General features: G+C 41.8%; 1 protein-coding gene across 1 annotated transcript in view; it reads right to left on the reverse strand.

Annotated features, from left to right (window-relative positions):
- The window catches only part of DNAI4 (dynein axonemal intermediate chain 4), a 75,138-nt gene that overhangs the window by 16,868 nt on the left and 45,322 nt on the right, over nucleotides 1–12,948 (reverse strand). The window contains 4 exon segments of the mRNA XM_054720914.1: nucleotides 200–321; nucleotides 1,184–1,341; nucleotides 5,548–5,699; nucleotides 6,894–6,980. Coding sequence (XP_054576889.1) covers nucleotides 200–321; nucleotides 1,184–1,341; nucleotides 5,548–5,699; nucleotides 6,894–6,980 — 519 coding nt within the window.

Below are 12,948 nucleotides of genomic sequence, written 5' to 3' on the forward strand. Positions count from 1 at the left end.
GAAAGTAGATAAAGACAGAGTATAGTCAACTGGAATGTGCCATACTACCTTTGGTTGACAGCTATGTTTGTTATTTTCTTACTTACAAGGCACAATATTAGTTAACATGCTAACGTTTTGCCTTGCTTTATATCTTAAAATACTTCCATTATTTGAAATTGTTGTATGCAATAGTAAATCATGGATTGAAATAATTTACCTTGGGATGAAAAGCAAAACACATCCCAGGAGCTTGACGAGATATCAAAGCTTCACCTTTCTTTTCCTTTTCTCCTCCTTTTTTGCTGCTGCTGGCAGTAGTTCGCTTCAAACGCATCAAATCTTTATTTAAAGAAAAAATACATTACATTTCTTAGGTCCCCCAAGGGTTTCAAATTGTGAGATTCACAGATTTTTATTTCCTTCATGGGGAGATATTAGTGTGATTTCGCCATTTGATCTGTTTTTTCATGGCTCTGAAAATATAAGGTTTTAAGTGCTTTCCCTGGGACCAATTTGGGGTTCTTAGTAGTTAGAGGAAGCTAGGATGGTGAGTGGAGCAAGTGCATACCAGGGGAAGAAAATCAATTGCCATGTGATTTAATACATATATGCTGTTTCTGCTACATCAGTGCCATCATTCCAAGCAATTATATAGATAACTGTCAGGGCATCTGAACTAATTTTTAGAATGAGGCAGGGAAAAGATAAATAAATGGAAAAGAGAATGGGAGAGAATAGGGAAAAATGTTTCCTGACTTAGAAAACTAAGTTTGCAAACATAATTGTGTTGTTTGAGAGTGTTACTAGTTTCAACTGAAATTTTAAACTGTCCCCAAACCAGTTTATTAAAATTATTTCAGAGGGGTAAAAAGAAAGAAAGAAAGAAAGAAAGAAAGAAAGAAAGAAAGAAAGAAAGAAAGAAAGAAAGATATCTTATTTATCACATGAAAAAGTATTGTAGATATAATATGTCCCTTTGGCAAATAATGATTTCTGTCATCTTCTACATGTGATTAGGTTAAAATTAGCAAATACCCAAAATAGATGCTTAGAAAAAAAATTACCAAGCCCAGTATTATTTTCTTATTTAGCAAAACCAAAATTTGACACCTCTTATACATGGTGTACTAGGAGTTTTTAATTCAGCCTGTAGCAAGAGAAAGTTAATTTGATATCTATTTATTAGTAGTCTTTTTTTTACCATGACAGTCCAGTCCTTTGCGTATAACCCATTTGGCGATTCTTCCATCTGCTGATATAGAAACTAGTATTTCTCTCTTGTCATCACCTGTTGTTCCTCGATCTTGTTCTATCCACTGTAGTTGCCATATAGGTTCCAAATGTTTTTGAGGTGATTCACTGAAACAGAGAAAAGTACCAAATATAGACTCATTATAAGAATTTTTTTTAAAAAGACTTAAGAGTACAAGTGATAAGGACAATACCATAGAGCACCATAACCTACTTTTCTTGTTGAAAATTAGAGGCCCGGTGCATGAAAATTCATGTACTGGAGGGGGCGACCCTCAGCCCGACCTGCCCTCTCAGGAGCCTGCAGGGTTGGGAGGCGACTTGGCAATTAGGGGAAAGCGATGCCCCCATCACACCTCTGCTGCTGCCACTACCAGCAGCACAAGCCTCAGCCAGCCCTGGTTAACTGAGCTTCGGGCGGCTCTGGGTGGATGGGCAGCCACCATCCGAGTCTTGCCTGCACCTCAGGCATTGGCTGCCCAGCCGCCATCCAAGGCTTGTCTGCGCCTCAGGCCGGCCCTGGGGAACTGGGGGACTGAGGGAACTGGGGGACTGTGGAGGCAGGCATGTAGAGCGGCCAAACCTGCCTGGGGGCAGGCCTGGCCATGCAGCGTGCCTGGCACCTTGGTGGGGCTGAGGAGACTAGGCGCAGCCATCTTGTGGCTGTGGGTGCCACCATCTTTGAGGGCATGGCCATCAATTAGCATATTCCCTCCTTATTGGCTATGGACACTGCCATCTTTGTGAGGGTGTGATAGTCAATTAGCATATTCCCTCTTTATTAGATAGGACTGTATTTTTAATTTAAATATTTTGAAAAACAGGAAAAATAATCACTTTGCCACCTAATATTCACTGCCATTTTTCTCATTTCTTGAAAAAGAAAATTGTTACTGCCATTAATTCTATTGGCTCTCATAACAAATACAAAAGCAAATTATTTCCTTACTTTTTTTTTTTTTTTTTATATATATTTTATTGATTTTTTACAGAGAGGAAGAGAGAGGGATAGAGAGTTAGAAACATCGATGAAAGAGAAACATCGATCAGCTGCCTCCTGCACACCCCCTTATTGGGGATGTGCCCGCAACCAAGGTACATGCCCCTGACCGGAATCGAACCTGGGACCCTTGAGTCCGCAGGCCGACGCTCTATCCACTGAGCCAAACCGGCTTCGGCTATTTCCTTACTTTTAAAAATTTATTTCACTTACTTTATTCCTTTTATTTTTTCCTAGTTAAATTGTTTAAATTTAGCTTATTTTATACATATTGAATATAAGTATCTTTATAAGGATTTTTCATAGTTTAAATAAAGAATAAGTTGTTTAAGTTTTATTCACTTCTCAGTGAATTTTTAAATCACTTGTCAGATTACTGACTGTTTTGCTATCAGATTAGTGGGTTGCTCTGTTCCTAGTACTGAATCATTTGATTTTTTTAATGCAAACTCTCCAAAATAATAATTCTGAATCTTTTTAAAATCATAGGTTTCTTTGATTTTATGGTAAAATTTATGAACCCTCTTCCTGGAAATAAGTAGAAAGGTCCCCACTTACAAAACAATGCAAATAATTTCAAAGTTAAGCTTAAGAACTTCTGCTTTAATGCCTATTTCTATTCAGTTCCAGCAAAGTTTACTCAAAACTAACATAAATATTCTACCTCATTTTTGCCCCATTGATATCTGGTCTATTACCATACAAAAACCTAACATATTCAATATCTTCTCCCTTTAACATTTTTATTTTCTCAAAATAACTCATTAATTCATTCATTCATTTGTTTTTCTTTTAAAAGTTCTATATGTTTCTTTTCAATTAAGCTTATTGGGCTGGCATTGGTTAATAAAATTAAATAGGTTTCAAGTGTACAATTCTATAATACATCATCTGTATATTGCATTGTGTGTTTATATTCATTCATTCATTCTTAAACTCTTATTGTAATCCTGTTACTTATCTGATATCATGTGATGGATGTATTGAGCATGAAAAGATAAACAAGACTTAATTCTTGCCCTCAAAAAGCTTACAGCCTCCTCAGGAGAATGATATATACATAAACAATTTATATACAGCATGATATAGCTGTGATAAATTTGTGTATAGCATGCACATAAGAAAGAAATGGGAATGTTTCCTTGAGGAGTGATACCGTAGCAATCAAGGGTATAAACTTTCAGTTATAAGATGAGTCATTTCTGGAAATCTAATGTACAGCATGGTGATTATAGTTAATGGTACTGTATTGTATACTTGAAGTTTGCTAATAGAGTAGACCTTAAATTTTCTCACTACTTAGTAACTATCTGAGGAGATGGATGTGTTAATTAATTTGATTGTGGTCATTTCACAATGTATACAAATATTCAATCGTTGCATTGTACACCTTTAAAAAATCAGATTATACAACCAAAATATGTACAATACTAGAGGCCTAGTGCACGAAATTCATGCACGGGCGGTGGAGGGTGTCCCTCAGCCCAGCCTGCACCTCTCCATTCTGGGACCCCTCGAAGGATGTCTGACTGCTCATTTAGGCCCGATCCCACTGGTCGGACATCCCTCTCACAATCCAGGACTGCTGGCTCACAAATGCTCGCCTGCCTGCCTTCCTGATTGCCCCTAACCGCTTCTGCCTGCCAGCCTGACCACCCCCTAACCACTCCCCTGCCAGCCTGATTGATGCCTAACTGCTCCCCTGCCAGCCTGTTTGCCCCTAACTGCCGTCCCCTGCAGGCCTGTTCTACCCTAACTGCTGTCCCCTGAAGGCCTGGTCACCCCTAACTGCCCTCCCCTGCAGGCCTGGTCCCCCCCAACTGCTCTCCACTGCAGACCTGGGTACCCCCAACTGCCCTTCCCTTCAAGCCCTGTCACCCCTAACTTCCCTCCTCTGCCAGCCTGGTCCCCCCCAACTGATCTTCACTGCAGGCCTGGGTCCCCCCTATCTGCCCTTCCCTGCCTGCCCAGTTATCCCCAACTTCCCTCCTCTGCTGGCCTGGTCCCTCCCAAATGCCCTCCCCTGCTGGCCATCTTGTGGTGGCCATCTTGTGTCCACATGGGGGCAGGATCTTTGACCACATGGGGGCAGCCATCTTGTGTGTTGGAGTGATGGTCAATCTGCATATTACTCTTTTATTAGATAGGATAGAGGCCTGGTGCATGGGTGGCAGCCAGCTGGTTTTCTCTGGAGGGTGTCCCGGATCAGGGTGGGGGTTCCCTTGGGGTGTGGGGCGGCCTGGGTGAGAGGCCTGTGGTTTGCAGGCCAGCCACACCCCCTGGTGACTCAAGCGGAGGCCCTGGTATCTGGGGTTTATTTATCTTCTACAATTGAAACTTTGTAGCCTGGAGCGGAGCCAAGCCTCCTGCAGCAGCCATTTCTGTTGCGGTTTATGTATCTTCTATAATTGAAACTTTGTAGCTTTAAGCAGAGGCCTGGGCAGGCCAGGTTGTGCAGAAAGCTTGGCTTCCTCCATTGCCAGGGGCAACCCTAGCCTCCCGCTCTTTCCAGCTCCATGGCTGCCGCCATTTCTGTTTGGATTTGTTTACCTTCTGTAATTGAAACTTTGTAGCCTTGAGTGGAGGCCTAGGCCAGCAAGGGCAAGTGGAAAGCTTGACTTCCTCCATTGCCTGGGAAACCCAAGCCTCTCTCCTGCTCTCTGTGGCTGTAGCCATCTTGGTTGGGTTTATTTGCATATTCATTCCTGATTGACTGGTGGGCATGGCTTATGGATATAGTGGAGTGATGGTTAATTTGCATATTACTCTTTTATTAGATAGGATTTCAGTTATATCACAATAAAATTGAGAAAACATTTTTCTTTAAAAAAGAATAAGCATAAAACTGTCAAGTCAAAGGAAATTTGTTGGTGAGGTGGGCAGAGAAGATAAAGGAGATGTTAGGGCAGTGATGGCGAATCTATGACACGTGTGTCAGCACTGACACGCATAGCCATTTCTGATGACACGCGGCCTGCTGAGGCGGCCGCATGCCGAGGATGAAACATTTGCTGCTCCTGAGGATGAAACATTTGCGAAATAATGTTTTTTTTCCTCAAAGTGACACACTACCCGAGTTATGCTCAGTTTTTTGGTGAAGTTTGACACACCAAGCTCAAAAGGTTGCCCATCACTGTGTTAGGGGAAAGCATTCCAGCTGGAGAGAAAATAGGAGAAATTATTTAATGTTTGAAAAATAATGGTACCATTCTCAGTAACAATGTAAACATTCACTCAAAACCAAATAACACTAAATTTTTACTTCTCTCTAAATAAGCATAGATTCTACATTTATCTAATTCTTGCATCCTCACCTGCTATCCAGAACTGGAACATTAATGTTGCTCTGTACATTATAAACTGCAATGGTGCCATTGTGATAGCCAACCGCTAAAAGGTTAGGTGCTCCAATTGAAAAATCCACAGCAGTAACTCCATATGGACTCTGATAAATACGTTCTGGCCACTGGAAAAAAATAAATTACTATCTTACATGTTAAACTTGGTTTTGTACACCACAGTAGGTAGGTCTGATGATGGCTGAAGTGTAGTCTGGTGTCAATGGGGATGTGAGAAGAGTTAGTCTACATTAAGTTCCTTTCCTCTTCCTAAGTTTCAGAATAGATAAGAACAAAACCTCCTTTCCCTTCCTTTGATGAATTCTCAGAGCGCAATAATTTTAAGAAATACAAGATGGGCTTCTATAATAATCATCATATATTGGAAACTTTCAATAGTATTTGTTTGATCAATACAGGTATACATTCTTAAAGAAACAAATAATGGGCTCCAAACAAATATATATTCCTATCTGTCTCAAAACAAAGATAGAAGCAGCTCCAAAACTCTCTAAGGTACTTTCTTACAATTCTGTCAAGCATTTTATTTGTTTGTTTCAATGTCTAATTTAAATCCTTTCTTGTTTTTAACACCCTACATGGAAAAGAAGACAACCTACTGATGATGAATCTTATATCAATCCTTCTACCTGTTTAAAATTGCTTCTTCTTTTCTTTTATCCTATATAAACCCATCTTCCTAACAAAAGTGGGAATATTTATAAAAACTCTATTTTCATATGCTCTCCTGATCCTTTTCTAAGTTTTTTACTTTACATTTAAGTTGTGAATTAAAACTAAATGTAAAGCTATAAAGTAACAAATTGACTGGGGCAATTTAGCACACACACACACAAATGGTTGATTCTTATTTATTCTCTTTGAAAAGTTTATGGCAATAAGATGGTCATATTAACCTATTTTATATCAGTTGAGGATAACAGAAATCTATCTTATAGGGTGATAAGGAGTTATTCATATATTAAGAAACAACCCAATATTAAATGAAATGTAATTTTTAAAGGATTTTTTTTTTTTTTTTGCAAATTCATTCTTTGTAATTAGCAGTGATAAACAATAATGGTTCAACTCTGGATCAACAGATGTAACAGTACATAGTAAATGCTCAATAAATATTTATTGAATGAATTTGAAAATGAACTTAATTTATCCTATATCAAAAAGAACACATTTTAATTATTATGTACTTAAACCAAAAAAAAAACACAAAAACTAAAACGTCTTGCTTGAACAACTATCTGCTTTACAATCATGTCAACATTTAATTAAATAAAAATGGGTCTTCATTCTGTTTGGGTTACCATGGGATTCTTTATTGACCAGCAGCAAGCCAATCCTTTTTTTTGCTCTTTAAATCCAAAATGCCCATAGCCAACAGCCAAAAGGTCCTGAAAAACAGAAAATTGTATTTAATATAAGAGAGGGTGACATATAAATATTTGCAAAAGATGCATATTAATGAACTGTTTAAAATAGTGATAAAACATTTCAATTAAGATTTTTTCTAAATACTAGTATACCCTCTATTTTACTTTAAACCTTCATCTTTCTAAGCAAAATTATAATGATAATCAAATTTTCAGATTAAAGAATAAGTACCCCCAAAGAATGAATTGCTAACAAGTTCCTTTACATCTATACCAGTAGTTGGCCAACTGCAGCTCGCGAGCCACATGCGGCTCTTTGGCCCCTTGAGTGTGGCTCTTCCACAAAATACCACATCCTGGGCGAGTCTATTTTAAAGAAGTGGTGTTAGAAGAAGTTTAAGTTTAAAAAATTTGGCTCTCAAAAGAAATTTCAATCATTGTATTGTTGATATTTGGCTCTGTTTACTAATGAGTTTGCCAACCACTGATCTACACTAATAAAAGGGTAATATGCTAATTAGATCAGACATCTTCCGGATGTCATTCAGGACCTCCTTCCTAATAAAGTTGGGGCTGGAGGGAAGCCAGCCCAGGTCCCGGGTGCCTGCTGGTGGCCAAAGGAGGGAAGCCTGGGTCCCAGGTGCTGGAGGGAAGCTGGTGCCGGCAGCTGGGGGAAGGAAGACCTACTCTTGCACGAATTTTCATGCATCAGGCCTCTAGTATTGAGATAATCTTCCAAAATTGCATTATCCTATCTAATAAAAGAGTAATATGCAAATTGGCCATCACTCCAACACACAAAATGGCTGCCCCCATGTGGTAAAGATGGCTGCCCCCATGTGGACACAAGATGGCCTGCAGGGGAGGGCAGTTGTGGGTGATCAGACCAGCAGGGGAGGGCAGTTGGGGGTGACCAGGCCAGCAGGGGAGGACAGTTGTGAGGGACCAGGCCTGCAAGGAAGGACAGTTGGGGGAGACCAGGCCTGCAGGGGAGAGCAATTGGGGGCAGCCAGGCCTGCAAGGGAAGACAGTTGGGGGACACCAGGTCAGCAGGGGACGACAGTTGGGAGGGACCAGGCCTGCAAGGGAGGACAGTTGGGGGAGACCAGGCATGCAGGGGAGGGCAGTTGTGGGGGACCAGGCCAGCAGGGGAGAGCAGTTGGGGGGAACAAGGCCAGCAGGGGAGGGCAGTTGGGGGAGACCAGGCCTGCAGGGGAGGGCAATTGGGGGCAGCCAGGCCTGCAAGGGAAGACAGTTGGGGGAGACCAGGTCAGCAGGGGAGGACAGTTGGGAGGGACCAGGCCTGCAGGGGAGGGCAGTGTGGGGGACCAGGCCAGCAGGGGAGAGCAGTTGGGGGGAACAAGGCCAGCAGGGGAGGGCAGTTGGGGGCAGCCAGGCTTGCAGCAGAGGGCAGTTGGGGGCGACCAGGATAGCCTAGGAGGGCAGTTAGGGGCAATCGGGCCAGCAGGGGAGCAGTTAGGCATCGATCAGGCTGGCGGGTGAGTGATTAGGGGCTGATCAGGCTGCAGGCAGAAGCGGTTAGGGGCAATCAAGCAGGCAGGCAGGCAAGCAGTTGGGAGCCAGCAGTCCTGGATTGTGAGAGGGCAGTCGGACATCCCTTGAGGGGTCCCAGATTGGAGAGGATGCAGGCTCGGCTGAGGGACACCCCCCACTCCCCGTCAGCGCATGAATTTTGTGTACCAGGCCTCCAGTTACATTATAATATCCCTTGGGTTTTTTAGAATGACCAAATCATTTTATAAAATAAAGACATTTAAGGTAAAGACAAGTATCATAAAATGATTGTGTCTCCTCCCTCAAAATTCATATGTAAAACTCATAATCCCCTATGTGATTATATTTAAGGACAGGGCTTTTAGGAGGTAATTAAGGTAACATGAGGTCATAAGGGTGGAGACCTAATCTGATAAAATCGATGGCCTTATATAAAGAGAAAGACACAGCAGAGCCCTCTCCACCCTATGAGGACACAGACGTCTGCAAGCCAGGAAGAGAGGCTTCCCCCGGAACAACTCAGCTGGCACCTTGACTCTGGACTTCCTAACATCCAGAACTGTGAGAAAACAAATTTCTATTGTTTAAGCCACCCAGCCTATGGTATTTTATGATGGCAGCCTGAGTTGATGAGTAAAGCAGGTCATTTCAAGACATGCTTATATAAATATAAATAGACAAAAGTTAATGATTGCCCTGGCCAGTGTGGCTCAGTTGGTTGGGTACATCCCATGCACCAAAGGGTTGCCAGTCGATTCCTAGTCAGGGCACATGCCCATGTTGCAGGCTCGATCCCCAGTACGGGGCACAGAAGAGGCAGCCAATTGATGTTTCACTCTCGAAAAATGAAAAGACAACCCACTGAATGGGAGAACATATTCACCAATGGTACATCTGATAAAGGATTAATATCCAAAATTTGTAAAGAACTTCTAAAACTAAACACCAAAATACAGACAAGCCAATTTAAAAATGGGCAAAGGAGCTGAATATACACTTCTCCAAAGAGGACATACAGATGATCAATAGACATATGAAAAGATGCTCAACATCAATAGTCATCAGAGATATAATCGCAGATTATAACCACAATGAGATATCGCCTCAAACCTGTCAGAATGGCTATTATCAATAAATCAGCAAACAAGTGTTGGTGAGGATGTGGAGAAAAGGAAACCTTTGTACACTGATGGTGGGAATGCAGATTGGTGCAGTCACTATGGAAAGCAGTCTGAAGTTCCCTCAAAAAATGAAAAATCAGACTGCCATATGACCCTGCAACTCCACTTCTGGGAATGTATCCAAATAAACTTGAAACACCTATTTGAAAGAAAATATGCACCTTTATGTTCATTGCAGTATTATTTACAAAAGCGAAGATTTGGAAGCAGCCCATGTGTCCATCAGTAGATGAGTGGACAAAAAAGCTGTGGTATATTTACACAAGGGAGTACAAGTTGGCCATAAAAAAGAAGGAAAGCTTACCCTTTGCAACAGCATGGATGGATCTGGAGAGTATTATACCAAGTGAAATAAGCCAGTCAGAAAAAGACAAGTACCATATGATTTCACTTATTTGTGAAATCTAATGATCAAAATACATTAAAAAAAAATAGAAACAGATTCATAGATACAAAGAACAGACTGAATGCTGTCAGAGGGGATGGAAGTTGGGGGGCTGGGTGAAAAAGGTGAAAAGGTAAATTGTTTTTTCTTAATATGAGGAAATGGGGGGTGGAGGGAGGTAGAAAAGGTAAAGAGGGATGAATGGTGATAAAGAGACTTGATTTGGGGTGGTGAACACACAATACAATATACAGATAATGTATTACAGAATTGTACACTTGAAGCCTATATAATTTTATTAACCATTGTCACCACAATAAATTCAATAAAATAAAATGCTAGTGTATTCAGTTTATAAATAGAATTCATATGTATTTATTACAGTTATTATTGATTTATTAAATCTCACTTATCTATGAGATGTTCTCAAGTATAGTGTTATAAAGACAAAACCAAATTAAAAGGATTTTACTTTATTAAAAATAATATACAGCTCAGCCAGTGTGGCTCAGTGACTGAGTGTCGAACTATGAACCAGGGGGTCATGGTTCCATTTCTGGTCAGGGCAAATGCTTGAGTTGCAGGCTCAATCCCCAGTGGCGGGCATGTAGGAGGCAGCCGATCAATGATTCTCTCTCATTATTGATGTTTCTATCTCTCTCTCCCTTTACCTTCCTCTCTGAAATCAATAAAAATATACACCTTTTATGATGTGTTATTTAGACTTCAACAAAAATGATTATAGACCTTCTGTTGTAATAACCATAACTACCATATTTGCATATAGCATCTTAAAAGACGTGGCAATACATAAGGCTAATTCTTAAACATGCATAATATAATACAACTTAAACCAGTAAATCAGTTTTGATCACTTTAAAAATACACTAAATATTTATTCCAAAGGTATTGCCATTACATAAAAGGGTTTCAGAATAACTAGTTGAGAATCATGTCTTCAGAAGCAGTTTATAAACCCCAAGAGAAAATAACTATCATTACTCTATAATCATCTCTTTTTCACAAGCAAACGAACCATTCCCCAATTTGATGATTCATTTAATTTGTCTGAAGATGATTTTTAGCAGTTAGTATTTAAAAGTAAGAAACCTGGAGGTAGATGTTTGGGTTTGAACTCCAGCTGTTTTACTTACGATTGTATAACTTTGGGCAAGTTGTTTATCCTTTCTGTGCTTCAATATCCTCATTAACATAATGAAACCTAACTCACAGAGTTTTTATATTAATATAAGTAACATACAAATAAGTAACATACAAATCTGGATACCTGAGTTTAGTAAATGTTGACATAAATCAATTATATACTATATTAGAGGCCCGGTGCACGAAATTCATGCCGGGGGGGGGGGGTCCCTCAGCCCAGCCTGCACCCTCTCCAATCTGGGACCCCTTGAGAGGTGTCCAACTGCCCGTGGGATCGGGCCTAAATGGGCAGTCAAACATCCCTCTCACAATCCAGGACTGCTGGCTCCCAACTGCTCACCTGCCTGCCTTCCTGATTGCCCCTAACCGCTTCTGCCTGCCAGCCTGGTCACCCCCTAACCACTCCCATGCCAGACTGATTGATGCCTAACTGCTCCCTGCCAGCCTGTTTGCCCCCAACTTCCCTCCTCTGCCGGCCTGGTCACCCCTAACTGCCCTCCCCTGCAGGGTTGATCGCCCCCAACTGCCCTCCCTTGCAAGCCTGGTCCCTCCCAACTGTCCTCCCCTGCTGGCCATCTTGTGGTGGCCATCTTGTGTCCACATGAGGGCAGGATCTTTGACCACATGGGGGCAGCCATCTTGTGTTTTGGAGTGATGGTCAATCTGCATATTACTCTTTTATTAGATAGGATAAAGACCTGGTGCATGGGTGGGGGCCAGCTGGTTTGCCCTGAAGGGTGTCTCGGATCAGGGTGGGGGTTCCCTTGGGGCATGGGGCAGCCTGGGCAAGGGGCCTGTGGTGGTTTGCAGGCCAGCCACGCCCCCTGGCAACCCAAGCAGAGGCCCTGGTATCTGGAATTTATTTATCTTCTACAATTGAAACTTTGTAGCCTGGAGAGGAGCCAAGCCTCCTGCTCACTCTGTGGCAGCAGCCATTTGTGTTGGAATTTATTTACCATCTATAATTGAAACTTTGTAGCCTGGAGTGAAGGCCTGAGCAGGCCAGGGCTGCAGAAGCTTGGCTTCCTCCATCACCGGGGGCAACCCTAGCCTCCTGCTCTTCCAGCTCCGTGGCTGCCGCCATTTCTGTTGGAATTTATTTACCTTCTATAATTGAAACTTTGTACCCTTGAGTGGAGGCCTGGGCCCGCCAGGGTGTGTGGAAAGCTTGGCTTCCTCCATTGCCAGGGAAACCCAAGCCTCCCTCCTGCTCTCTGTGGCTGCAGCCATCTTGGTTGGGATTCATTTGCATACTCGCTCTGATCGGCTGGTGGGCGTGGATGGTGGGCGTGGCTTGTGAGTGTAGCAGAGTGATGGTTAATTTGCATATTACTCTTTTATTAGATAGGATTCTAGTTCATTTCTCAATAACTGATATGGATTGAGAGAGTGTCTCACGTACATCTATTAAGATAAAAATGGTGCCCTAACTGGTTTGGCTGTGGATAGAGCGATGGCCTGAAGACTGAAGGTTCCCAAGTTTGATTCCCATCAAGGGCACATGCCCAGGTTGCAGACTCAATTCCCAGTAGGGGGCCTGCAGGAGGCAGCCAATCAATGATTCTCTCTCATCATTGATGTTTCTATCTCTCTCTATCCCTTCCTCTCTGAAATCAATCAATCAATCAATCAATCAATATAGACATAAAGATAAAAATGGTAATGTATATTAACCTTTTGCACTTGGATGTCGAGTGTGACTCAACACGGTTAGCATTAGAATAAAGGAATCGAGAAAAAAGCA

Source organism: Eptesicus fuscus, chromosome 9 (genome assembly GCF_027574615.1).
Source record: "Eptesicus fuscus isolate TK198812 chromosome 9, DD_ASM_mEF_20220401, whole genome shotgun sequence".
NCBI classification, from domain to species: Eukaryota; Metazoa; Chordata; class Mammalia; order Chiroptera; family Vespertilionidae; genus Eptesicus; species Eptesicus fuscus.